The 27,746-nt window shown below is 39.9% G+C and overlaps 2 protein-coding genes across 7 annotated transcripts in view; both read left to right on the forward strand.

Moving 5' to 3' along the window:
- Window positions 1-1,831: 1,831 nt before the first annotated feature.
- LOC106082394 (serine/threonine-protein kinase MARK2) overlaps window positions 1,832-27,746 on the forward strand; it is a 110,647-nt gene continuing 84,732 nt past the window's right edge. For 3 of the 6 annotated variants that reach the window (XM_013244871.2, XM_059368610.1, XM_059368612.1), the window contains exons 1-3: window positions 1,832-1,949; window positions 17,129-17,484; window positions 17,559-18,573. In XM_013244871.2, coding sequence (XP_013100325.1) covers window positions 17,686-18,573 — 888 coding nt within the window. In that variant the 5' untranslated portion in view covers window positions 1,832-1,949; window positions 17,129-17,484; window positions 17,559-17,685. Of the gene's footprint in view, window positions 1,950-2,759; window positions 3,221-17,128; window positions 17,485-17,558; window positions 18,574-27,746 lie in introns of those variants that run through there. The other 3 variants (XM_013244874.2, XM_013244875.2, XM_013244872.2) reach the window with 2 other exon arrangements.
- On the forward strand, window positions 14,720-17,122 carry LOC106082396 (meiotic recombination protein W68). Its single transcript, XM_013244879.2, has 2 exons — window positions 14,720-15,439; window positions 16,399-17,122. The coding sequence occupies exons 1-2, from the start codon at window positions 14,962-14,964 to the stop codon at window positions 17,046-17,048; spliced, it is 1,128 nt and encodes a 375-aa protein (XP_013100333.2). The 5' UTR covers window positions 14,720-14,961; the 3' UTR covers window positions 17,049-17,122.

The following is a 27,746-nucleotide window of genomic DNA, read 5'->3' on the forward strand; positions in this document are numbered from 1 at the left end:
TTGAACAAGCTTCAGGGCGCAAAATATATGATTTGAATATGTTTAATGTTCAAAAATTGTTCTGTAGTCCGTAAATTAGAGATTATAAAAATCATAACCACATCTTTACCAATTTCCATTGAAATTGAGTTGGGAAATGACAAAAATAAGCTAAATTTTAGAAATTAGTACGCATCAAAAGGCCCCTGGTATGTAACTCAACCAAAAGAACGCATGTGCATTATATTGCTCAAGTACGCATGGGTGTTGAGCGTGGTATGTAACTCCAGCTTAGAGCTGAATATGCACTGCCGGCTAAATTTTCGATTGCAGCCATGACATAATTACCAGGTAGTGTACCGGTAACAGCTAAGAACAATTTTTTTCTCGCGAAGTGAACTATCTGTCAAAGAATTTTGATTGTGTGTGTATTAAAGTTAAGAACCATAGCACACACAAACAACGAAAAATGGCGCGTACTAGTTACATATACAAAATCAGAGTTGCACTAATCACTGATTTTGACAGATAGTGCACTCAATATTTTGTTGTTGGGCAACTGCGACTACCTTTAACTTAATAAATCTTGGTTGCGGCCAAGACATTTATGTCGCCACTGAAAAATAGTTGTGTAGTATACAAGATGGCGACAAACATCGATATAAATTTTTGCCCAAATTTAATCATTTTTGACTAATTTAAAACATATATGCTGTGGTGAATAGTTTATGTTTGCAAATAACTTTATTTTATGTTGCATGGAGGTATTAAAAAAACATTTCATTCGTAGTTACAAGAAAAATACACCAATACCTATTATGTCACCCTGTTATGCAAAGAAAATTTTATTTGAGCTGCGTACCTGCAAGCGAAATTTACGGTAACGGTACCGGTAAGGAAAACTTCGTTTAGGATATGTCAACCCATTTCTCAAGGCCTAAACTGAATGAGCGCGTTGAGGATCGTTGCTTTGAAAAATGCAACTCTGGAAACAAATGTTAAAAAAGATAAACACAACAGCTAAACAATTTTTAAATTTGGAATTTGTGTGCAGAATTGCATTTTTGCAACGCAACGCTCAAAACTAAAGCTCAACGCGCTCAAATTGTTTCGACCTTTTGTGCGCTCAGCTCAAAATATATGATTTGGATTTGTTTACCGTTAAAAAATTTTTTTTGCAGCTGGATAAAACAGAATGAGCGCGTTGGCTTTGGTTTTGAGCGTAACCTTACAAATATGCAACTCTGCACAAAAACTCCAACAAAGCAAAGCGGAGAAGTTTAAAAATTTTCAACTTTAGCGCTTAAAACCGAGCGAAATTCGGTGTTGCTACACTTGAAGTAGTTTTAAAAATGGTTAAAAATTCTTTAACATTTACGAGTTGTTTTTTTTCTATTTGATTGTAGAGTTTCATTTTTCAACGCAACGCTCTTCAATACGTTTATTTTTTGACATATTTCAATTATTAAAATTAATCAAAAATTACACGATACAATTATTGTCTACATATTCTTGCTCATTTTTCTATTGTGGATGTATTCGCTATATGACCAATAAAAATAAATGGATGGGTTTGTTTAAAATAAAACCGGTCGTTTATGAACCACTTTTAAAAAGAAAACTAGTATAAAACTTTCCGTGCTTTAAAATTGTGCTACCCGACCTTGGGAGTTGTAGGGAGCCAACTCCAGCAATTTATCTTAATGTGTAAACAACCTATTAGAATACCTGGTTACGCAATATAATGGGTGTCAGTAGTCGGTATCTTATATTTTATCGTTTATCGATTTTTCCGATTGTCCATTTGGCAATTTTGCAAGAGTGGCATCATTGTGCTGAAATCAAATATGGCGGACATGAATTTACTGTGAAGAGGAGAAGAATCAGTGTGTGTACGGAAAAGTCAATGATTAAAAGTGAAGAAATAAAACAAATTTTATTAAGATTTTGCTTATCGCTAAGGCTTTTATGTAAGTGCAGTGATCTCAGCATAAACGAACATCACGAATTGCTACAAAATCTTCCAATGAAACTCATTTGCGAGAAAAAATTGAGAAAAGAAAAGTTTGCCAGAACCCCGACGACGAGTACAACTACAGCCAAGGTTTTTCGCTGCACACCACTACATACACCACACTGTGTCGTCGTCTTGCTAGCTGGATCCAAATATGTATATACATACTCCTCCGTATATATCTATCTATGTGCATATTCTTTCAAATGTATTTTTACACACACTTCAGCGAGCGCATAGATAGATATATAAGCATATACATATTTTCCTCTTCATCTCGATCTCGGTGTGTCTGGTGTGTATCTCCTAAATTGCGTTTTAAAATGTGGCCGACGAAAGTTTGAAATAAAGTGTGTGCCAAATATAATGGCAAATGTTTGAAATCAATTACAACAAACAAAGTGCAGTTGGAAAACAACAAACAATAAGATTTCATAAAAATACAAAACACATCATCATCGATTTCAAGCACACACACACACTCGTATACACTCGCGCAAATTGGATACAAAGTGTGTGCCTTTTTCTCTATATTGTAGATGTATATGTTTCAAAGTGTAATGGTGGTGGCATAGATTATGATGTATGTGTGTTCTGCTATGCATGCGTGAGTGTCGACGCGTATATGTGTGTGTGTGTGTGACCGTCGGTGAAAACGACGACGACGAGCGAAAAATGAAAAATTGTGTTTGTCGAGCAAAAAAAAAAAAAAGATTTGAAAAATTATTGTGTAAAAAGCTGAAAAATTGTGTTTGTTGCTGCTTTTGTAGTGTTGGGGACGTATTGAATACCGGTTAACCATTAGAAACTGTTTTCCGGGTACTCAAATTTCTTACAAAAGAAAAAATTGAAAATCTCAAAAGGTTTGACTTCACTCCTATAAAAATACAAGAGGTAAAAAAGAAAGAAAAAGGAAATACACATTAATTGCATTTCATACAGCGGAAACTTGGAACTGTTTTTGTATGTTTCCTTAGCACCTTTTCTCTTCGGTGGGCTGTGGGTTCGTTCCATCTCTATCGCCGTGGTCTCACTCACTCGCCCAGTTTTTTGTGGGTTCATCAATGGGCTAGCTCTCTACAAGCAAGCTGCTATTTTGCTAGTTGATGGCCTACCTCTTCACAGCCACCGCCACACAACACTACACCGACGTGTTGCCCCGTTCTTACCCGACCTGCTCCAAATGAAAATAATATGTGAATGTTTCTTAATTTGGGTCATTCAACAGTAAGTCGTTTTATATTTATAATAACGAGCAGCCAGCAAATGTTACTCTACTTCTTCTTGGCAGACTTTAGTTTATTTTCGTTGTTGTTAATTTTCACCGTTCATGTCAATTATTATAAGTGAGAAAAACAAAAACAAACAACACAATCGTTATGGAACAACAAAATAGTGAAAATGTTTAACTGTATGCAGTCGCAGTGCGGCAACGGCGGCTGTCCCCATCGCCTATACTATACTACCAGAATAACGTTTGTTTTAGATTCTTCCTCATCCGTCATTCACTGCAAACAACAATATTACCAACAATTACCGACTAGCGTCGTCGTAGTCATCGTCGTTGTCGTTGTAGTTGTCGTATGACAACAAACACCGTAACATAACGTCGTGTCAAAAAGCTTTGACCGGAAGAAAGATCATGCGCCAGTCAACCAGGCATCTACAGACGACCCCTTTAGATGGAAGCATTAGCAGCAGCAGCAGCAGGTCATAGGACAATAATAAAATGTTATCGCACATGTCGGTATCTCTGGAGTATGTAGACCTTGAAGATGGTTAAGCAACAACGAATGTACTGTCTTTTTGTGCTACACATAGTAATAACAAGACATAAATGGCAGTGTTATCCAAAACCAAAATGTTGCATCTTCTTTAAAGTTTTGAACTTTGAACTGAAAAATTGTAATTTCTTCATCAATATGACGAAAGCCTGAACTATTTAATGACCCAAACTTAAATATTCCATGTCCTATAGTTTAGACAATTCGTTTATGTTCTTGATGTAGTTGCATGTGGGGATAGCGATCCTTTTTGACATAAAATCAGTTTACTTACTCTTAGTTAATTAGCTCTAAATACTAGTACTTCGAATAGATTTTTGTAATTATTATACGCAAAGTCTAGAAATTGCAAATTGAGAAAAAAAAAGCCAGCAAGGAAGGCAAAAGTCGGGCGGTGCCGACTGTACAATACCCTACACCTACCCTGTAAGTACAAGGTGGGATCTATATCCAATTCTGAAGCAATTTTGATGGACCTCGGCGAGCCAATATGTTCAAACTGTAATAACTACGGTTGACAAATGACAACATTATTGCAAATTACCCAAAATCTGACGAACAGATATATGGAAGCTATATCACATTTTGAACCAATTTCGAGAAAACTTCTCAGATAATGTGTTAGACTTCGAGGAGAGTGTTGTGCAAAATTTTGGAGAGATTGGTCAATCAATGCGCTTGCAGTGGCTCTTGGGGTGAAAATCTGGCGATATACATATTTGACAGCTATATGTAAGTCTGGGCCGATTTCTATGAAATTCGCCAGAAGTACCGAGCCATAAGAAAATGCTTCCTGCAAAATTTCGAGAGAATCGTTAAAAAAATGAGCACTTTCTTGCAATATTTCTCAAAATCGTATAAACATATATATGAGAGCTATATCTAAATCTGAATCGATTTCCATGAAATCCACCAGTAAGAGATCGAGAGTCATTAGAAAATCCTTCCTGCCAAATTTCGAGAGAATCGGTTAACAAGAGACCATTTTATTGCAATATTACTGCAAATCGGACGAACATATATATGGGAGCTATATCTAAATCTGAACCGATTTAGAGCATACTTTATAGGCATTGTGGAAGTCGTCGAAGCAATCGTTGTACGAAGTTTTGGGAAGATTGGTCATTAAATGCGCTTGCAGTGGCTCTAAGAGTGAAAATCGCGCGATATATATGAGAGCTTTATCTAAATCTGAACCGATTTCCATGAAATTCACAAGTAAAGTCGAGAGTCATAAGAAAATCCTTCCTCCCAAAATTTCGACAGAATCGGTTAACAAATGACCATTTTATTGCATTATTACAGAAGTAATGTAGGGTATACAAACAATTTTGGCCATTGCTTACAAAATTATAATCGAAATCATTATCGTTATAACAAAAGATGAATATAGGAAAATCAGTTGATTTTATTTTAATAATACCTACATATGTTCAGTAATGTTGTTGTTGTTATACATTGAGTCGACAGCCCGATGAAGAACTCCATCGGGCCAATTCGGTACGTACAACCGGCTGCCATGGGATTGTATATAAAGTCAGTGATGGTATTAAAGGCGAAAAGTAAACCAAATCCAAATCCCAATCCCGGCTATAGCGGAAAACAGCGGAACGGCATTGCTCACCATAGGGAGCTTGAGAAACGCTACCCCCGCCTGCAAGTACATGTGTATGTGTCTACAACGACAACAAATCGAAAAAAAATACTTATGGTAAAGCCTATCGTGGCGCAGGGGTTTCGAATCATGCATTAAAAGGCATTACAAAAATTTGAGAGTTGGTCAGCCCTTATTAGTAATGCTGGGCTGGCAAAAACTATGGAATCACTCTCCGACCACATAAACTCGGTTAGTGGTTAGGGCCATTAATATTTTGTCACCCAATTCATTTGCAAACTCTTTCAAATCAGCTGATTTTATAGAGGGAAAATCATCGAAATAATGATGAACTAGTCAACGAATAGAGTGAAAAAATGTTAGCGGTTTCAGCCCTTAGTCGGATAGCATTAATTGATGCCCGAAGATTCTCCACTGTCCCTTAACAGAATGTTAGAGTACACATTTGCAATACTTATAGCAGATATTTCTGTCTCAAACCATGAATAGGTAATCGTATGATTAAACGATTTAGCTTATATACCAACAAGAAAGTGGACCACCTAATGCATGCAGGCATGCGACAATGTCATTCTTTATTTTGAGTGACAAGCTATGAAACACTGTGCCTCTGTCTACAAGTAAAAACCACTAACCACTTAAATGGGTTTCCCTTCAGATAAGGTTTTATGTGTCAACTCAGCTAAGAACACGTACAAAGAAGCATCTTAAATTATTTCTATGTGCATGCTAAATTGGTATGGAGATAATGTCAGTGGCCCAGATGATTTAATAGACTTTTCAGTTGGTCTCATTCTGTGTTAAGTAAACAAGTGCGGGTTTAAATATGTAGAAAACAGCTGCTTCATTAATTTGGTATGATTTTTGTGTAAGTTGGTGAGTGTGTGTGTGTGTTAAATATGCTGAGTGAAGTCTTGTTGCTGTAGATGTAGCCGCAGTTTGGCTTAGGGGAAGCAATTCTTGGCAAAGAGTGGTCCTATATCAATCCTGGTACTTAAACCGGACGTGTAGAGATCGAGAAAATATGTTCTATAAGACCAATCTGACGTATCCTTGGCAACGGTGTAGTTAGTTCGCAATCGTTAACAGAGTTTCAAGATGAGGAATGCAAGTATGAGTATGTGATGTCAAATTTTTGTCCAGTTTTACAAATTTTCAAAACAACTTTCCGCAAATACGGCGAATTTGCATAGTCCTAGAATAAATAAGACTCGATATTTGTTTCTTGCACAAATGACTGTGATTCGCAGGAAAGTTTAAAAATAACTTGCCGCACAAATTCTGCGTGTGCCCTTAGTAGAGCTGGCTAACTATCGATAATCGCAATATTCGATAGTTTTAATAATGAATAGCGATAGTATCGATACTATCGTTAATTTCCCATCCCCTATATTTCAAACGAAAATGGGAAGTAAAAATTAGGAGATCGATTTATATAGAAGCAATATCAATGCACAGACCAATTAAAACCAAGGTTAAAAAACTCAATTGGAAGTCATGAGGGAGATTATTGTACAAAATTTTACCCTAATCGGATGAAAATTGCGCCCTCTATAGGCGCAAAGTATCTTTAAGGAAACGTTCAGTGTCGGATTGCTTATTTTTGTTTTACTTTGCAAAAAGGCTTGTCTTCTCACATTTCGGATACCGCCATAGGATTTTCGTTTTTGTAGTTGTAGCCACATTTACATCATGTGGAGTGGGCGATCTTCATCGAGCTTCATAGGTGGGCAACCTTGTTCTGGTTCGACAGGTTATTGTTCGCGACTGCAGATACAGTCCCACTATCCGCAACCTGTGCACGCGACCGGTAGCACGCAGCTGAGATTCTGGTAATAAGGATGAGCAGCACACAAATGGAGTTTAGAATTTTAACCTGTGTGGTGTTTATAATTATCCCCTGACAGCAGGTTTTTTTTTCGTCCTAGCGACCGTTTCATTGTTTCAAAGTGCTACATGTGCTTTCTTCGTCCACACCCTGCATTCGGACTGCTTGGGCCAGTTATACACATCGGTTACACCAAGTTTACTTATGGCAGTTCTCTGGCATTCATTGCCAAATCGTCTCCATTATTCCCTCTTACAGAGGAAGCGTTAATCTCCTTCTTACACTCCAAGACTGTTTGTTTGACCTTAGATTCCTGATTATTACAACCCTGATAGCAGGTTTACTTCCCATAAAGATGTTTACACTCGACGTCCTCCGTTAACACCATAACACCTCAAGCATTCCTTGATCGCCCAGATTTTTCTCTGCAGGATCGTATAAGAGTCAGGAATTCGGAGACAGATCACAGTCAGTATCTGGGTACTCATTTTAGACCTCAGTCCCACTCTGTCCTCTAGTTCTGGTCCATACGTGTTGCAGCGAAAATTGTGAAGTAATTAGCAATCGCTGCTTGTGGGGCTTGTATTAAGGTAGATAAAGACGAGTTCTATTTGGTCCATTGTGATATCGCATTGAAAAAGTCTTAAAAGTGTGCGACTAGATCAAGTCTAAAGAAACAAAGAGAAGAAGAATGTGTGGAGGGAGCAAACCAACGACCTCTTGCAACTGACTTGAGCACATTGTGGAATGGAGGATAGGTAGAGGATCGTTCTATCAAATGGCCTGGATTGGGCATGGCCCTGCAATTTTCTGTTTTGAATTCGGTCGTCTATTTCTTCATGGGGTTTATGCCTAGGCCTTTAAAGAAACAAAGACGGCATTCCGTTAGGTTATGTAAGGTTTAATTGGCGGTATGCCATCAGACTCACTTTGACGTCTTCGTCCATTGTGATACCGCAAGAACAAGAGAAGGAAGATGCCGTTTTGTTCCTACCATTGAACCATCCAGATGTCTTTAAAAAGCCCAACAACTTGCGACTGTTCACATACGCTAAGTCATACAAGTTCTCAAAGAAATGAGAAACTAAAGTGGAACTCCTTCTGACTGCCACTGAGGTACACACACAGCATATGTTCTATAGTCTCTTCTTCCTCGACGTCCTTACAGCTTCGGCAAAAGTCATTACAGGCAACCTTCAATCTGTCCTGTTACCTATCACGATGGCCACAATGACTACGACGTTCTAGCAAACGACAGCGGTAGACCTCTTCAAGTCTAGACAAGGTCACATAATTTTGGAATACTACAGGTGTAGCATCAAATGGTATCGTCCTCAGTGACGCTGTTATGCACAGACAAGTCATCCGTTGGATCCAGCTCAGTATTGAACAATAGGTGGACTTATGAAGCACCGGTAGCCGGTTGTACCTACCGGATTGACCCGATGAAGTTCTTCATCGGCAAGGGCTGCCGCCTCGGTGTATAACACTGCTACAACAACAACAACAAACATTAAGCTTCCCGGCACGGGATAGCTGTGGGCACCACACAGGTCGGAACATTGAAATCCGATCTGTGTGGTGTTCATTGTTGTCACGAGGAGCTAGCTGCGAGCTAGCGAGCGCGTCCACAGGTTGCGGATAGTGGAATGCTCCATACGGAGTAGCTGCAACGGCAATCGCGGACAATTAGCGGTATCGAGTCTCAGTTAGAGGTCGGGCGGCACCGGTTCTTGCATAAATACTGAGTGCCTATTATGCTTGATATGGAAATGCAAATTTTGCCCATGAACATTCCACTACGGAAAAGGGGCAAAATTCTCACATATCAATGGGTATAGTCCGATTCAATTTTAAGCTCAATGATAACTGGCCTCCTTTTTATAGCCGAGTCCGAACGGCTTGCCGCAGTGCGATACCTCTTTGAAGAGAAGTTTTTCATGGCATAGTACCTCACAAATGTTTAGGGAAGCATTAGGAGGGAAAACCACCGCTGAAAATTTTTTCTGATGGTCTTGCCAGGATTCGAATCCAGGCATTCAGCGTCATAGACATGGACATGCTAACCTATGCGCTACGGTGGCCTCTTGCTTGATATGACATGGCGAGTTATTGGCGCTTTTAAATAACCAATGGCCATCCTGTTCCCGCGGCGATTCTTTGAACCAGATGGCTTCACATGCTATGTGGCTACAACAACAACCATGTAGCATTATAGGTCTGACAACGAAATCATTTGGAATGCCGTTAAAGAAAACTTTCTGGACTATATATAAAACTATTGGCTGATCTGCTGATAGGAGTCCGGACTGGACTATTGAAACGTCAGAACTTTGTAGTTGCGCTGGACACAGGGTAAAGGATTGTAGTGATGATGAAATGCTGGAGGCGGTTGTTTCGATCGCCTTAAATTGTGGGGAGAAGACAAAATTATGGGTGAACACTGCTTTCCCTGCTTAGACTCTCACATACGTTAGGCTTATGTAAAGTACTGAAGTAACTGCAGGATACTCTCACCAATGAGAACCGCCTGCTTTTGTGGTTATGGTTTGTAATGGGTTTTCCTCCCTCTCTCTTCGCTTTCTTTTCTTTCCTTCCCATATCTTCAAGACCGAACACAATGAGCTTTAGGTTTTCTAGCAAAGCGGTTAGCAGGCCCTTCAAACTAACCAATCTTTTCTATATCGCCCTGCATACTTTGACGAATCGATTATTAATATTTACCCTGGTCCACTCATTAAGTTATTGCCTTTCAATGTGATTTTCTATACCAAAACAATCGTTTCAGCTCGAAAAGCATTTGAAATTTAACATTTCTAAGCAAATAACCTTAAGAAACGCCTTATACAAATAAATTCACATGAAGCAGTAGGTTTCTTTACTGGATCGATCTACGTTTTCACATTTACTCAACTTATACAAATGCTATTGGAAATCTACTTCAAATATTGCATAAAACTTACTAAGCAATGGTTTGTGCAAAAATGTGCAAATAAGAGGCAGGTCTGTTCAAAATATTGTTTTGCAATCATAGGAGGGGAAAGATAACATTAACAATAACACTCAGACACTTTTTTTTGGGTTTTCGGAATAAACAACGAATATTACATGGTCTATTACTTTGTAGTACCATGCCATATAAAGGTAAAAAACGCAAAATATACCTTTCTGGCTGGTACGAGTTTTGAGCTCTTGAAAACGACGTTCTGGTGTTGGCATAGATAAGAAACCCCTAAATATTGTGTACACCAACTCACACACAACGCAACAAAACAAAAAAGAAAGCCACCAAATCAAGATAATCTCATAGAGATAACCAACAATAAAGCAAACCAACTCATTTTGCTGGGCTTTCATGCTGATTGCACAATTAACAATTATTAAAGGGGTGGTGTGGGCTCTAGCAAAAAAAAAACTATTAAAATATCATAAAACCAAAAACAAAATATGCGTATTGCAAACAAAAATCTATTTAAGCACCTTCCATTTATCTGTTCCTGCTGCTACCACTGTTGTTGCTGTCTGTCTAGCTTCCCCCCAAAACTCATGCCTTCTTATCATTATCCAACAATAGATTTTGACTCTGATTCTGTTTTTGTCTGTTGTCACCTGTTTGCCAGGTGACTTAGTAGTAGATGTGTTTGGCCCTCCAAGTGCATTGCGTCTATTATTAATCGCCATTCGACCATGGTGTGTCGTGTTGATTTAGTAGTGTCTCTTGTCCGTTTAATGTAAAAAAAAACAATGTGACGTACAATTTTTAAAATCACACACAAAAAATATCAAATCCAAAAAATTCTACCAAACACGACAGAAAGATTCGGCAACGAAATTATTTGTTACGTAGGGGCAAAGACCGTAGCAAAGAAAATGACGCAAATAATACTCACTTTTCCTTACCTCCCTCCCTTCACTCTTCGGGGGTTTTATAGAAATTTTCTGTTTTTTTTTTTGTTGTTGCTTGTTTTTGACTTCATCTAATGTTCCAAGTGTGTAAAGAAACAATCCGAGAGAGATGTTGGTTACTCACCACTCATCACCCATTTTAGTTAGAGGCTGACTGACTGGCTGGTTCGCTAGCGGCTAGCTGTTGATGATGATGATGATGCTAATGACGACTGATACTTAACAACAAAATGCAATTTATTTTTGAATAATAATGACTAGCTATATGGATGTGTTTTCAAAATGAAATGCAAGAAGAATCTAATCCGTTGATGAGCATTGCTTTTAATTTCAATAGCATGCACGTTCTTTGATTATTAGCTGAAATGTGGATATATTGTTAAATATCGACACCTTATCGCCAAACAGATGTGACAAAATTATCGATTTGCTGCGTTTTAATGAAATCGATAATATGTGGCCCTATGTATTTTCTATGCAAATTCTGCGTTAATAGTGATGTAGTAATACAATAGAGGTCATATCTATATTCCATGCAAATTCAGCGGTAATAGTGAAACCCGTTTATTTTGTATGCAAAATCCAGTTTAAGGTGCCTGAATATAAGCCAATGTTTTTGAAACGAAAAAATAGTATAAGCACTTATTGTTGCTGTGTCTTCATAAATTTTTATACTCTCCACCATAGGATGGGGGTATACTAATTTCGTCATTCTGTTTGTAACTCCTCGAAATATTCCTCTGAGACCCCATAAAATATGTATATATTCTTAATCGTCATGTCATTTTAAGTCGATTTAGCCATGTCCGTCCGTCGGTCTGTTGAAAGCACGCTAACTTTCAAAGGCGTAAAGCTAGCCGCTTGAAATTTTACACCCATACTTCTTATTAGTGTAGGTCGGTTGGGATTGTAAATGGGCCATATCGGTCCATGTTTTGATATAGCTGCCATGTAAAGCGATCTTGGATCTTGACTTGACTGGGCGCAATTCTCATCCGATTTGACTGAAATTTTGCTAAAGTTGTTTTGTTATTACTTCCAACAACTGTACTAAGTATGATTAAAATCGGTTTATAACGTGGCATAGCTCTCATATAAACCGATCTGGGGTCTCTTTACTTTTTTTGATTTAACATGTCTTTTTTTTGTTTTAACAGTGTAACATTTGTTTCTTCATCATTTATTTGTTTGTTAGGTTCTGTTAAATATCCATATCTAGGAACTTCTCAATTTGAGTGGGTTATTTTCAAATTAAACTGGTCGCATTAGGTTTGATGGGGCCGCTGAACAGGTGACGTGTGTTGGATGGTCCCTGGTTACAAGCGGCACACACACCTAGCATCTTGAAATCGATCCAACTAATTGTAATAGTACTAAGAGTGCTAATTTTTTGAATTTTGTTTTACTACTTATAAAGTGTCAATTTATAAAGTAAATAAATATTTAAACGTCAACAAGAATAGAGTTGTGCAATAACTTGTCAGTAGCAAAAAATCATCTTATTTTATAGATCGCATTCTGGAGAACAAGGAAGTTCTCCAATGTTTCATTCATTCGTCTGCAGACAGACGCCAGTTTAATATCCAGATCTAGAAATTCTGCGAATTAGATCGAGAGAAGGGAGATCGATTTTTACGACTTTCATTTACTCGGATCATTTCCATGCTTTCCAGTAGCGGGATCACTCCGCCTATTTTACAGCATCGGAAACTGCGAGAGTAATCAGAGATAGAATGAGGATTAACACGTAAACTGAGGCAGAATCCATTGCCGACGGATCAATCCGGTACGTATAACCGGTTGTCATGCGATTGACCTTAGTATCTGGATATTCAATAGAACTCAACACACTGCTACAACAACAACATAGGTTGAGTATCTGTATCTCCCGGTACATTCAAGTTCTTCATCAGTGTAGAGATTCCATCTGGGCCCAGTGCCTTGGACACTTGGTGTTGCGGACGGCATTTGTAACTTCGTACATGCCAGTTTAACATGGTTGTTCATCGGGTTGGAGACCACAATGGCTCTTCTCTCTGCCTTGTCACTCTCGATATGCCCAGTAAATTGACGGCTGAATTACCAGGCACATATCTTTGGATCCCTCTTGCAGGGTTTGGATATTGTCTTAACAGTAGACCACAGCATGCCAATGCCGGTGCCTAAGTTAAATTGCTTCAAGTGTTCTATTCATAAATACCGCTTATGTACGTTGCGGATCAGTAGGATCTGAGCAGCGATCCTACGCTGGCCACCTTTTGTAGCAGGGTGCACTTGCAGGACTTCATCGGCTCGATCCGGTATGTACATCCGGCTATTATGGGATTTTACGCTCGTCAGTGAGTACCACTCCCAGCGTCAGGAAGTTGGGCCGTACTTGGGGGGCTGATTGTTATTGTTGTAGCAGTGTGTTGTACACTAAGACGGCAGCGCTTGCCGATGAAGGAACCCATCGGCTGCCATGGGATTGGACCGGTTGGTATAAAGCAAGTGGCTGCTGCATTTATGACATTTCGGAATTTCCTCTCAGCAATAAGTACATCTGAGAAGGGTGGCGGCTCACTATGCCAAAGTTAAGCCCCTTTGGTCGTTACCTAGGGAAAAAATGTCATAAAGCATGTTGCGCTTTATAGCATGCGAATAATAACAATGAAAACTTTAAGTCCTCTAGTACCTAGTGAATATGTTCCGACAACTGACTTCTGATTCTAGGACTATAACCTTGGCAATAACTTTTAACCAGCAGAACGTATACGTTGTGTAGCTCTATCTTAGCAGTGTCAGTCCAAACCTTAGCTAGAGTATCCACTTTATTCGCAACTCGCACAAAGTTCCTCCTATGATGACGATCAAAAGCGTTTGGCGGTATACACTCAGTACCAGCCTGCGATTCTAAATAGCTGAGCTTTTTTTGTACTAATGTAACGTGTGTTACTAATCCGATGCCTCTTATTAGTGTTTACACGTCCTAGTCAAGTTTTTTATAGTCTTTTGATATTACAAGGATATTGCTTGCATGAAACCGGTTGCAAAATGCTGCTTCAGATTTAAACATAATTTGCTTGTGGACAATCTTTAGAAAATGATTATATCAGCAAGCTTACGTATCGAATCATAAATCTTTGAAAACCATGTTCGCTTCAAAATCATAACCTTAAATAATGGAAACCTATGACCAGAGGGCGCCACCTACATTGTTGAAGATGTAAAATTTACATACATATGTACCTACTATAAACAGTAGAATCAAGAATTCATGGCAAATACCTACATACATGATTAAAGACCATATGACTAAGCTTGGCTTCTATTAATTTCAAACATTATTTACACGAATACATTTTTCAACAACACTTCAACCTTGATTACAACGCTCCATTGGTTTTCACTGTTTTTACGCTTTTCGCCGCTCAGTGGCACTATATAAAAGCACAGTACTATTGACGAATCCCTAAAAGTCATTAATCTTTTCTGGCAATGCTGGCCATATGTCATGTACATATACTTAAAAGCAATTGAGTATGTGTGTGCGTGCGTGCGAATACCTGACATATGCTGCTACTTGTTTTGTGAATGGTGTATAGCCAAGTACAACACAAAACGGTACAATTGAGAGTACCTTGGGGAGTATTTACACATTATTATTATTTACTCTTCTTCTACATTGAATTCGCCATAGCCATCATCATCAACATTACGCTGCCAGTATTTTCATCGTCATCGCCATCGTCTTTCGTCCTCTACAATTCAGCCAACCAAGCACAGAATACGGTGGCGAACACATACCTAACCTACACACACCGGGAGGAGCACCACACAACATACAGAAACCAACATGATTAATAGCATTGAAAGTTTAATCAACTCTTTGTTGAGGGACCTGCTATTACGAGGTCCTAATACTGAAATTCGTATAAAAAACAGCAGCAGAAATAACATGGTGACAGTTGGTGAACAGCAGGATGAGAATGACCACAGCGATGACAATGGCGGTGGTAATCCAACTTACAGGTGTTCACATAATTTGCAATCAGATGTTTCGCCAAATGACAATGATGAGGTGGTAGAGACGTTAATCTATGGCCGGCGAACTCATCGACAACGTATTGCCATGATTCTTTTTACATTGGCTCAGACCCATGATCTGCTTCTGAATCGACGCTGTTGCACATATCGCGAACTATTGTACAAAAATAACCATATGGCAAGCAATATGCTACATATAAACCGGGCAGTCCAAGATGTTTGTTGTCTCTTGAATCAGACTTCATGGAATCTGGGTATATTTAGCTCTGGCAAGGGTTTGATAGCAGGTATATTCTTTTTTTTTTTTTGACATGTATTTGCATACCCACCACAGATAAAACACCTCCTACCACGTCAAAAAATATAAAATGGCCGCAAGCCCTAGAATAATGTAGGACTTGTAACACCGTAGCTCAGAGGTTAGTTGACGCTGAAAGCCTGAGTTCAAATTCAGGCGAGAAAAAAAGAACACAATCTCTAATAGAATGTTCTTGGGCAAATTTGTAATAGGGCTTAAAATTTATTTTTTGATGCGAATGTTGTCAAAAGTCACTTTTTCTGCAGAGAGGCCCCCTTGAGTCATTTAAGAGGTTAAGAAAGTCTAAAAGATTTAACGGCAATGTTACCATTGACTCTCAATTATACAGACTTCTTATGGTTCTCGAAGAAAAACGGCTATGAGTTGCAACGAATAGAAATCTGACATCTTCTTTTGCTTCTTTCTATAGAGAAAGGGGAAGAAGGAAATGAGAGAACACAAACACGTTGAAAAACACAAGTAAATATGTAATATATTATAATACAATATTGGTTTATTGTAGCTAAATCAAATGGTTGTTTAATTCACAACATCTTTGTCCATTCACAATTATGCTGTTGCTCAAATTTTCTCGTGCATTTCTATTCGCTGTATCTGGCAACTTTGCAAAGAGTCGCATAAGACATCTACTATGAATGCTGTCTAAAAATGTTACCGTTACAATGATACATCAATAGAGAGAATATTAAGTAAAAACACTCCGTTACAATAACAAAAAACAGTTTTTATCTAAAATTAGCTTTTTAAGATATTGAGTGACCCAGGTTCTGTGAAAGCGTCTTAGACAATAGTTTAATCTAACACATAGTGGTGGACCAAAAACTCTTCGATTCTGAGAAAGCATCTCTGTTTGTGGAGTAAATGGTGGTGGGTTTTCCAAATGACTTGTGTCAGTTCTTCATTGAGCCATTCTTGTTTTTGTTATAGGTCCCTTGTTGATTGTCATGAGTAATGGTGATACCATTGACTGCAACTGTTTAACCACACCCACAATGATACCCCCGAATTTTACATACATAGATCATTTTCAAACTCAAGCCCAAATTATCGTTGTTGTCGAAAAGGATACAATATTCAAAAAACTTTTGCAAAGTCCATTGTTTTCGGTAATGAAGGGGAAAGTTTTACTTATCACTGCACGCGGCAATCCAGATTTATCAACCCGTTGGCTTTTAAATAAACTATCAAGGGCACATACACATTTGGCCATGTATATGTTGGCCGATGGCGATCCCTATGGCATAGAAATTATGCTAACCTATCGTTATGGTTCTCAAAAATACAAACACCAAGCCATGGAGTTGGCTTGTCCTCATATCAAATGGTTAGGCATACATCCTTCGGATATAAGCCACAATATGCTACATGTGCCTCAGCAGCCTCTATCAGCGAAAGACTATGCAAAAATAGAATCGATATTGAAACGCTGCTATGTGAAAGAGGAAATACGACGAGAATTAATTGTACTCAAGCATCATGGTTATAAAGCCAAGCTGGACAATATGTCGGGGCAAACTTTTTCTTTTTTCGTATATGACTATATTGTTAACAAGATTAAGAGACAAGTTGTTTTGTAAACCCATAATGTGTTTAAAATAAAATAAAGAATTGTAATTGCCAATATAACTTCTCATTTTTCTTTCTATTATTTCCGCAGACACCCACAAATTCTTTTGATTTGATATATACAATATATGTTGGAAAGTATCTTACAACGCAGCAAAGCATATAGGCAAAATCTTAATGAATCGAAAGTTGTGCTTTAAGGATGAAAAGCAACATCTAACACACACGTACTTAGAAGGAGCAGCAGCAATTACCGTAACTCAAAAGCAGTAGCAGAGTAGCAACATCAGCAGCAAAAGCAACAGATCCGCACACATACATACATATACTTAATGTTGGTCCCGCTCAAGGAATGATCACCCAGACAAGAGGAGGTTGAGCTTTTTCAACGCCCGAACAGACAGACGAATGCAACAAACTCGTGGCGCACCTAGAGCGATCTAAGAAGTAAGAATAAAATACAGGCCCAGTGTCTGCCGTCTACCGTCTACTATAGGTTCATTCTCCTTCTCCCCCCACAGTCTTATTCAAGTTGTTTTGTGTTCCCAGTAAACGGCCATTCGTTTTCCGGAGGCGGCGTAGCGCGCGTATTGTTGGTAGTGATTAGGAAAATAGTATTTTGTGGCAATTACGAATGAATTAAAAATAATGTCAACAACAATGCGCACGACATTGCAAACAGTTCCTGAGTCGTTGCCCGCCGCAGCCGATAGTAGTGCAGCCACCGAGGGCAATGCAACGTCGAAAATGACAACGTCAACGATAACAGCAACGTCGGGAATCAGTAGTACAAGTACAACTACGAATGGCACAACCACCCCAACGACAAATGCTGTGGCGCCACAGCAACAGCCGCAAATAGCGCAACCTCAGTCGGGTTCATCTCAAACGCCGACTAGCCAAACCCAGCAGCAACAACACCACCACCAGCAGCAGCAACAGCAGTCGCAGCAACAACACAGCGTGCATAGTTCAGTGCAATCGGTGCAAGATACTCACCAACAACAGCATGACTCCACCAATGCAAATACCATTGTACTGCCTTCGACAATTTCGAGTGTTGCCAATAGCGGAACGCCACCCAATAATTCGGCCACGTCTTCGACCATTGCAACATCCTTAGCAAATGCCAACCAGACACAAAACAATAGTTCTTACCAGCAACAGCATCAGCAATCATCCACGGCCCAGCAACAACAGCAACATGCTCATGCTCCCTCTACCCCATCGCAATCGCAATCACATCATTGCCATGTTGGTGGTGGTAGTGGTGGCGGAGGTGTGACAAATTCCGTTACAGATGGCGGTAGTTCACGGTCATCGGCGGCAGTTGTAAACTCTTCCGGTGGCTCGACATCATCCAATCACCATCATCACCATCACCATGTAGGCGGTAGCAGTGGCGGCAATGCAGTGGTCAGTGGAGGCGGCGGCGGCGGTGGTGGAGGCACATCGATAATAAGCAAGAATGTTGTTAGTGGTCATTCAAATTCAGCGACATCCGCTTTAAAACAAAGGACTTCTTCATCTGCAAAGGTAAGTGAAAGCACTGGCATAAAACAAGCAAAATAAAAAATTGTCGTCAAAATAATCAATGTGTCGATATGTAGATGTAAGATAAACTTCCATTGCTGCTACAATAGATGTAAGACATATAAATCAATGACATGTAGTGTGGGTCGAATTTTCAGGTTTTTCTTCTCAGAAATTGCTGGTAACCATTGGCGAGTTACTAGTTGTTTCTTTGTTGCAATTCCTTGTTTTTACACCCAATAACTGTGGGCTGCCACACACACGCCATGTTTTGTATATTTGAAAGAAAATTCGTTTTTTTTTTTGTAAATTGCAATAACAAGCAATTGATTGCTAAGGAACTTTAGGTTTGCACTTGTACGGAAGAAAAGCAAACGATAAGATGTTAAATTTTTGTTTTTAAAATGCATACTTGTTCAAACTTGGGCTATGTTACCTCGTACAAAAAAAAAGCATGGGCGTGTAATTGTTTCTTCTTTGTTGTTTGGGAATTGTATTTATGACATCAGCTGGAAAGGGTTTATATTGTCCTTTCAGATAGATAGTTTAATTTATTTTTAAAAAAGAAGAATTTTCATAGCCGTCGCCATGGGATAGCTGTAATATTTTCATTCTTTCCCTAAAACGTTAAAATGTAAATCTGAAACCCGTTTGTGTGCCGGGCCGTAGCGAAGGAACTGCGAATGAATGCCGTCAATAAACTTGGTTAACCCGAAGCCTTTCGGGTCGACGCAGTCCAAGTTAAGGGCGTGGGCGACAAATGCGCATGTAACGCTGTGGAACAGCGAAACGATCGGTGGGACGGCGAAAATCCTATGGGGGAACCGGGTGCCTGATATTTCAGTATTAGGATCTTTGCTTATACTAGTCTTTCCAACATTGAGGAAGGCGATGATTGTCTCGTTGTCAGCCTCCTGTTCGTTGGGCGGTGTTGAGTCACCTGCCACTGCACGGCCTGATGTCTCAAAATGAGAATTTCTGCTTATCCTAGTATTCCCAATCTTGAAAAAGACAGCTTTGCTCTTTGACGGAGACTTGATCAATGCCACCCACAAGGAGAGTTCCTTCCTCCTTCTCCTCGCTGTGGAAGACATCCCACTTCTCTGCGACAAAACCTTGGTTTTGCTTGCCCAAGAATCTCAATATGCGTTCCATCGCAAATTTACGGCCCCATCCCTTGATGAAGACCGTAGCCTTTGTGAGCTGGGTGATATCCATCTTTCTCACCAGGTCGAGCTTTGCGGCCTCCCAGGTAGAGTGAATACCTCTGACGAGCGGTTTGACTGTATCAATATATTCCGCCGACGCAAAGCCCATTGTAAAAATGTCCCCTCTAAACTCGCAGCTCATCATTTGTATGGGTGGACCCTCAACAGATTTCCACACATGTTCGAAAATCCGCTAGTTAATTAGATCCTCCACTTGGGACCGATGATCTAGTGGAATCCTACCGGATGCACAGCCGATATTGAAGACTGCATAAGTCAGCTCATCTCTGTTGTGCTTGCCTGCCACTCTGGCGTAAGAGGGCGGCTCCTTACCATTCTCAGCGACTGTTTCAGTTTGGAAGTCACAGTCCTCCGTGAAGACTCAGGGGCCGTGCGCGCTTCCTTCGTTCCTGTTCCGACTTTGTCTACCTCCGCAGGACACTGTCTGCAGTCTCCATTGCGGGATGGCTGGCTTGGTTTTACCAGAGTACTTGAAAGCGGGGAGCTCGTTTTCTTCTTCAGCATTTTAGCAGCGTTATGCTCAACGGGAGATCTGATTCTTTTTCCAGCTTCCGTAGAAGTGCCTGGAATGTCAGTTCCATCCCTTCCAGCACCTGCACTTTCGCCCGATTACGCTGCCGGTACATACTCCTCTGTTTCCTTCGTCGTGCATCGGATCGCCTTCTCGGTCTGCTTGTGAGCTTAGAAAACCAACCCTTACTTCTGCCGTTGTCTCGATGCCCTCATCTCTCGATTCGGCTGCGACGACTGTTTCATTGACACCGTCGCTGTCTGAATCCGAGCCAGAAACACCATCCTTACTTAAAGGCTGGGGCCGAACTGTGTATCCTTCTGGTTTATCCGTCCCTTCCTCACTAATAAGTCTGACGACTAGTTGTGCGCTTGAAGCACACTACAGGTGCCAAGGCACCCACACCTATAGGAGGGGAGGACAACACACTACGGTCTGACGCCACACGCCGCAGATGTAGAGTTTTTGGAGTTCATTTGTAGCCTACTCCAAAAGGCTTTAAAATTCTTCGTAATAGGTAGTACCTATTCCGAGATACGGATATATTTTTTTCTTTGAGGAGCGAAATAAAAACACGTCTGCTCCACTCAACGGCTAACTAGAGAACCAGGCGGAACGGGAACAAATTCTCACCGGTGAGAGTTTGGTCCAATCAGTCAATTCAGATCTCTACAGAACTCCTGAGTGACAAGAATACTAAGTGCCTCGAGGGAATCAAGGTACAGAAAGACGTGATTACTCATTACCCTGTATCATATCCTCGCAATTTCGCGGGCAATCGGCAATATGGAGCGGAGAATCTCATCGGTTCTTGTTTAAGCAAAATGTGGCTACAACAACAACGAAAATAACAGGAAAAGAAATTTAAATAAGATCTTCGGAACTAGTGCGATAAAAAGCATTGTAAGGTTAGGTTAGGTTTAAGTGGCAGTCTGCCATCAGACTAACTTAGACGTTTTCGTCCATTGTGATACCACAGGAACAGAAGAAGGAAGATGCCTTCTAGTTCCTACCGTTGAACCATCCAGATCTCTTTAAAAATCCCATTAATTTGCGAATGTTCACATCCGCTACATCAGACAAGTTCTCAAAGAAATGAGAACCTAAAGTGGAACTCCTTCTAACTGCTAGTGCGGGACACACACACAGAAGGTGTTCTATAGTCTCTTCTTCTTCGATATCCTCACAGCTTCTGCAAAAGTCGTTGCTGGCAACCTTCAGTCTGTCAGCATGTTTTCCGATTAGATATTGACATGTCATGACGGACACAATGACTGAGGCGTCTGTTCTAGGCAATGACAGCAAAGCAATAGACCTGTTCAAGTCCAGATGAGTCCACAAAGTTTTGGAATGCTCACAGTCCCCTCTTTGTGACCATCTATCATTCATTGCCCTTCGGGCCTGGTCCTGAAAACGTATCTTACATGTCGCTAGAGGCATACCCACAGATTCCAGTATCCCTGGAATGTGTAGGGTAGTTCCTAGTCTCGCAAGCTCGTCTGCTTTACAATTCCCAGGCATATCTCTGTGGCCCGGCACCCAAAACAGATGGCAGATCTGCGACATCGTTGACAGATCTGCGACAGTCGAGAGCGGTTTTTGTGTTCAGAAATACGTTCTCCAGGAATTTAATGGCTGGCTGGCTGTCTGAGAAGATATTTATGCCAATCGTCGTAATGACATTATATCTTAGCCATACCACCACTTCCTCAATTGCAAGGATCTCTGCTTGATACACACTGTAGTGGTCGGGTAACCTTTTCGATATGATCAGTTCTAGATCTTTAGAGTACACCCCAAAGCCCACCTCGTCGTTTAGTTTGGAACCATCCGTATAGAAGTCTATATAACTTCTGTTACCAGGGATGACGTAGTTCGAATCAGTTCTATCAGGAATAGTGATACAGTAATTTTTTTTTCAAAAAGCGGCTCAGGTAGAATGTAATCCACACTGCCTGGAACATCGGATATTATATAAAGGGTAACACAGTCCGTAGCCGCCACATGACAAAATAGATGGTTGCAGCAATTTGGGTAGCCATAATGTCCAGAGGCATAAGATGTAACATTAAATTCAGTGCATCGGATGGTGTCGTCCTCAGCGTGGCTGTGAAGCACAAACAAGCCATCCTTTAGATCCGGTTAAGTATTGAGCAGTAGGTGGATTTTTGAAGCGCCGTCCACCAGAACACAACACCATATAGCATTATAGGTCTGGTATATGGATATGTTGATTTTAAAGTATAAAAAATGCAAAAAATTCCTAACTGAACTAACTGGAGAGTAGTTTTATTGTAATTTCATTATATTGTCTTACCTAGCTCAAGATTGCAAAATTTGCTTATTAATGAAATAAAAATGAAATCTCCCCCCAGATAATATTCCATGAAAGCGTTTAAACTTGGCATATGCAATGTTTTTTTCCATTCCTTCCCAATATGTAGGAATAAAACAAACTTTGGCACTTTAGAAGTTCATAAAATGGTGCTCTTTCAGAATAACATCCAATTTATTTTGCTGGGCAATTCAAAGCCATATTTTCTCAGCACCAGGATGAACGATGTCATGTTAAACGAAATACTCGGCCACAGTGCCTTCTCCACCCTGCAATACACAGCATCAACCCACACAACATTCCCGCGGTCATCGTAGAAAGCATTCACTCTACAATGAAGCTCGCACTGGGAAGGGCTCACTACTTCCCTAGTATGATCTACGCTAATCAGCGATCCATTCCTGGTCAGAACTTGGACTTCGTGCCTCGCCACCCCTTTGATGGCCGGGACCAAGCAGATCCTGACACCTTTCTCATTGTTTGAATAAGTTCTCTGCATCTTGGAATCACTTCGACTTCGCAAGGTCCGCTGCCAGATCTTATAGCGCCGCCAGTTTTTCCACATATCGTGACCGCTCCCGCATGAACATCGTCTCCAGTGGCTTTAGGACCGCGGAGACGGAAGTCAGTAATCGGCTCGTTATGCGGTCTAAATAATGAAAAGTATCTCAAAAAATCGTAATTCAAGAACTTCGTGCTACTCACATAATCCCTAACCGTTTTTCAATTTATGACCCTAAGTCGGTTCAAGTCTGGCATTGTTTTAAGTGAGGTTATCTGTTAGCCGCAGAAACGGACAGTGCCATAACAGAAGTCGTTTGGTAGTTTCCCCCACATGCTATCACTTTCCATGTTTTTCTCATAATACGGTTTACCAACCCCGTATTTGTCTCGTCCGGATCTCGCCATAAATGTTTCGTTGTCCTTGCGAACGTCACACTGTTCCACAGTGCTAATTCTCGTTCTTTGCCTATGCAATTGATTGAGAATGCGTCGCCTTTAAAGGCTTCACAATCACCAATTTTGTCATCGGAAATCTTCTGGCAACTATATCCAAGTCCTCTGCCTTCTCATTTCCCTTTATTAAGCCATGGCCAGGCACCAGGTCATGTAGATCGTGCCATGCTTAGAGAAGAAGATTTCCATCTTGCAATCAAAGACTTACCTGACCTTACCGTTATGGTTGCTATTACCGCAATGGCCAACTAACGGTGTTTACTTCCGAGGCTTGCTGTTGTACAGTGAGGCTGCAACTCTTGCCGATGAAGGATTTCATCGGGCAATCCCTTGCTTACAACCGGCTGCCATGGGATTGCATGGGTATTTGCTGTGTTTTATTTTAGTATTGGGTACACAAACCGTGAAGGACAAAAAATAAATGCACAAATTTATCCAGTGGAACTCTGTTGTCATTAGTTGGTAATATAGTTTGCTAACCTGTCAAAACAATATGAGAAATTTTGCATAATTGGTTTAAATTTTATTTTGCCATTCACAATAGAGGTATTTCTCAGGTGGCCACTCTTATTTGTGAAAAACATAGCATGGCAACCCTGAAGACAAATGTTCTACACAAACCAAAGATTTTAGGAATTTTAAAAGATGTTCAAACTGCTTGGTCTTCTTTTCTTATAAACACACAATTTAGGTTAAAACATGTGTGAAACTGCCATTTTTACTTGCGGTATGAAGTTTATATTTTGCAATTTTTCCATCAAATAAAAAATAGGCCTTTAAATTTGGTATTTCACAAACTTTTTCAACACATTTGAACGTAATTTCGTAATAATTTACAATTTAATTTTCTATTTACGAAGGAACAAAAAGAGGAATTGGTGAAAATGCTGCATTCGACATGCCAACTTGCATGAATCTAATCTGTGCCACTTTTAAGATATTAGGAAGAACAAGCAGATCGTATGTCTTGGTCGTATACGGTCTTTGATACAAACCTGGGGCCGAATTACAGCCTACGTGAACGATTAAAACCGATTGAAATCTATTGTGAATTATGTTTTCCTTTTTTGTAGGATAATTTTTGATATTCAAGAAAACAAATATTTAAATCGACCTTAATTTATAAAAATGTGTATATTAGTGGCATAACTTCCATTAAATACGAAATCAAATTTCATTCGACACGAAAGCGCACTCGATCACGTTATGCGATAATTCAGCCCCAGAACTTCATTGTGCTGTATAGATGTCATTTCCGTACAATTTTCGCTGCATTTGATCTTGCGTTCTGTTTTACGAAACGTTGCACCTTGAATCAAGCAATCTTCGTATTCTCGTAAACAGACAGATATTTTTCTTCTTTAGATTAACGTTTAAGGTCTAACCCAGTCGCATACTACTCCCAGACCCTTTCGGCCTGACTGTATAACTGATTCGAACTCCTGCCTTTGAGAAGTATTATAACGTCGTCTGCTTAGCAGACAGCTTCATATACCTCTTCAGTCAGTATCCGTAGTAGGCTATTCATGGTGGTCACTTATAGGAGTGGCGATAGAGTGCCTTGCTGTGGCGTGCCTTGTGCAAATCTCTCCTTTTTTTATGTCATGGAACCCGCAGTTTATCCACATGTTCCTTATCATGTGGCGAGCAAAATTAGCAGTTGTAATAAAGACTTCACAATAACCTCGATTGTTAGCCGCTTTACACGCATTGACCTTAGGTGCAATGTGTTCGACTTACTAGATAGGTTAGGTAAAGTAAGGTTACAAGATAAGAGAGATAAGAATATGTGATCCAAGACAGTGGAACAAGGCTGAAGAGAAGGAATGAGAAGAAAATTGAAAAGGACACAGCGGGTGCTCGCTCCCATCAGACATTTCAGGCCCAAAAAACCACAAGAAGGCTGTGTTTCTGAAGGGAATTTTATAAAAAAAAATTTACCCATAACTTTTCAACTTTGACTTCCTTAAAGCACTACTTCACTCATAGCAACACAGAATGACGCCGATATCCGTCGTCAAATTTAAAAATTCTTTAATTTTAGCGCATTGCTTCTTTGGGATTTATTTTCATAATTGCAATTTTCAACGCAACCCTTAAAAACAAAGCCCCACGCGCTCATTCTGTTTTGGCCTTCCAAGTGTCAAAAGCGACCTCGAAGATCAGGTATTCCAATATCACGATTCATATCGGTCCTAAAATAACTGTCATTCTTCTCTGTGAGAAAACACACATTTTATGTCAATGCTACCAACAAGGGTTAACCCATGCGAATCTATCAGTTCTTTATGGCCCGGAAACCTTGATGATTCGAAGATGCTCTTGAGTCCATCAAGCGCCACTTGAACCGCCGTGGAATCTTCTCCAGTGCCTTCAAGAGAACGAAGGTGATGCAAATTTGCCACTGAACATAACATAAGGAACAGGAGCAGACTTCTCACATATCAATGAGTGCTGCCCGATTCAAGAGTCCGAAGGGCGTGCCGCAGAGAGACACTTATTTGTTGAGAAATTTTTACTTGGCAAAGTAACTCACAAATGTCGCCAGCATCTGAAGAGGATAAACACCGCTCAAAATTTGTTTCCGACGTTGTCGCCAGATTTCGAACCCAGGCGTTCAGCGTCAAAGGTAGACATGCTAACCTCTGTGCTACGGTGGCCTCCCTCGAGAGAACAAATCACACAGGCATATATTCCTAACCGCCGTCTATATAGCCTGGAATATCCGAAATTCGAGAAACGCCTGGTTTCTAACTCTATCGGTCTAAGAACTGTATTCGTTGCCATGCAACTAAGCTACACGCATGAAGGCCTAAGATTGAGAATTATATTAACCCAGTTGTCACCATCATCTAGTTCAGTAGCTAACTTTTAAAGACAATTTTGTCCCTGCAGTTTCATTCTACGCAAAATTCTAAGAAATGTAGTTTTTTATGCATTTGCGTTATTTGAAAGTATTGCGTTATTCCATCATTAACAAAGTGATGTCGGTAGGCTAGAGGATGCGTTGAAGACTACCAAACATAAGATGACGAGGTTTAAGTAGAGAGAGTGACAGAGGAAAAACCTAGAGCAAGCAGAAAAATAAAAAATATTTTTTCAAACATCGAGAAATGTCAAATGATATCAATTTCGGAACTAGTTTGTAGGAATTAGCAGAAGAACTAGTTCCAGGGTCTATTGGTTATTCCAATGACAAATCAATGTTAAATTCAGTTGTTTACACTGAAAGTAAACAAAAGTGAAACTAGTCCCGATTACTTTTGTACTAGTACAATCCCATGGCGGCCGGTTGTACGTACCGGATTGGCCCGATGGCAAGGGCTGCCGATGAAGAATTCATTGCTACAAAAACAACAAGTTTGGTACTAGTGAATAAACAGTTTTGGAACTAGTGGCCTGGACGACTGGGAAGCTTTACTCTTGCATTAAGCTTCACATGTTGTAGTGTGCGAAATAAATTTCAAGCCCATGGACTTATGTTCTTGTTTGCATATACAAATATGTGTAATAGTGTGTGTGTATTTGCCCGCCACTGGTCTATACACTTCCACTGCTCGTGTAGTCTTTCGTAGTATATTATAGGGCAGCAATTGCACCTCTCGGGGAATGGTTAACGAAATATCGCAAAAGGAATATGCTAAGTTTTGCCATTTTATAAAGCAGAATTTAAATTTTAAAATTCCTAGGTATGCCGTTAGTCTGCCGTTTGGACTCGGCTATAAAAAAATGTTCCTTATCATTGAGCAAGTTTACCACTGTACAATAATAACACCGTCTCTATAGTAAATTGGTCGGTTTGGGACGTTTGCGTTAATTTTTCACCATGTTTAGCATACAAAATATTTTTAAAGAAAATGGTAACTCTAGCAAACGCCTTTTCGACATCTGTCATACTTTATGCTCTCCATTTTGTATTGAGTTCCTCTCTTAATTTTTTGCGTATAAGAGTGATGACAATTTCGATCAACATTGAGTGAGTGTCGTGTAAAACATGTTTGACAAAGATAACAATAACCTGCTTCAAATATTTCAAATATTCTTTCCGTCAAATAAAAAATACTCGTTTAGCCTGTGTTGGTATTTTGTGTAATTAAAGAATGGGCGAATGTGAATGGAAAGAAAAGAGATATACTCGAAACAA

The sequence above is a fragment of the Stomoxys calcitrans genome, chromosome 5 (genome assembly GCF_963082655.1).
Source record: "Stomoxys calcitrans chromosome 5, idStoCalc2.1, whole genome shotgun sequence".
NCBI classification, from domain to species: domain Eukaryota; kingdom Metazoa; phylum Arthropoda; class Insecta; order Diptera; family Muscidae; genus Stomoxys; species Stomoxys calcitrans.

Coding starts and splice junctions, on each gene's coding strand:
- LOC106082396 (XM_013244879.2), top strand. CDS start 14,962: ATGATTAATAGCATTGAAAGTTTAATCAACTCTTTGTTGAGGGACCTG. Junction 15,440..16,398: donor TGGCAAGGGTTTGATAGCAG/GTATATTCTTTT, acceptor TTTTTGTTATAG/GTCCCTTGTTGATTGTCATG.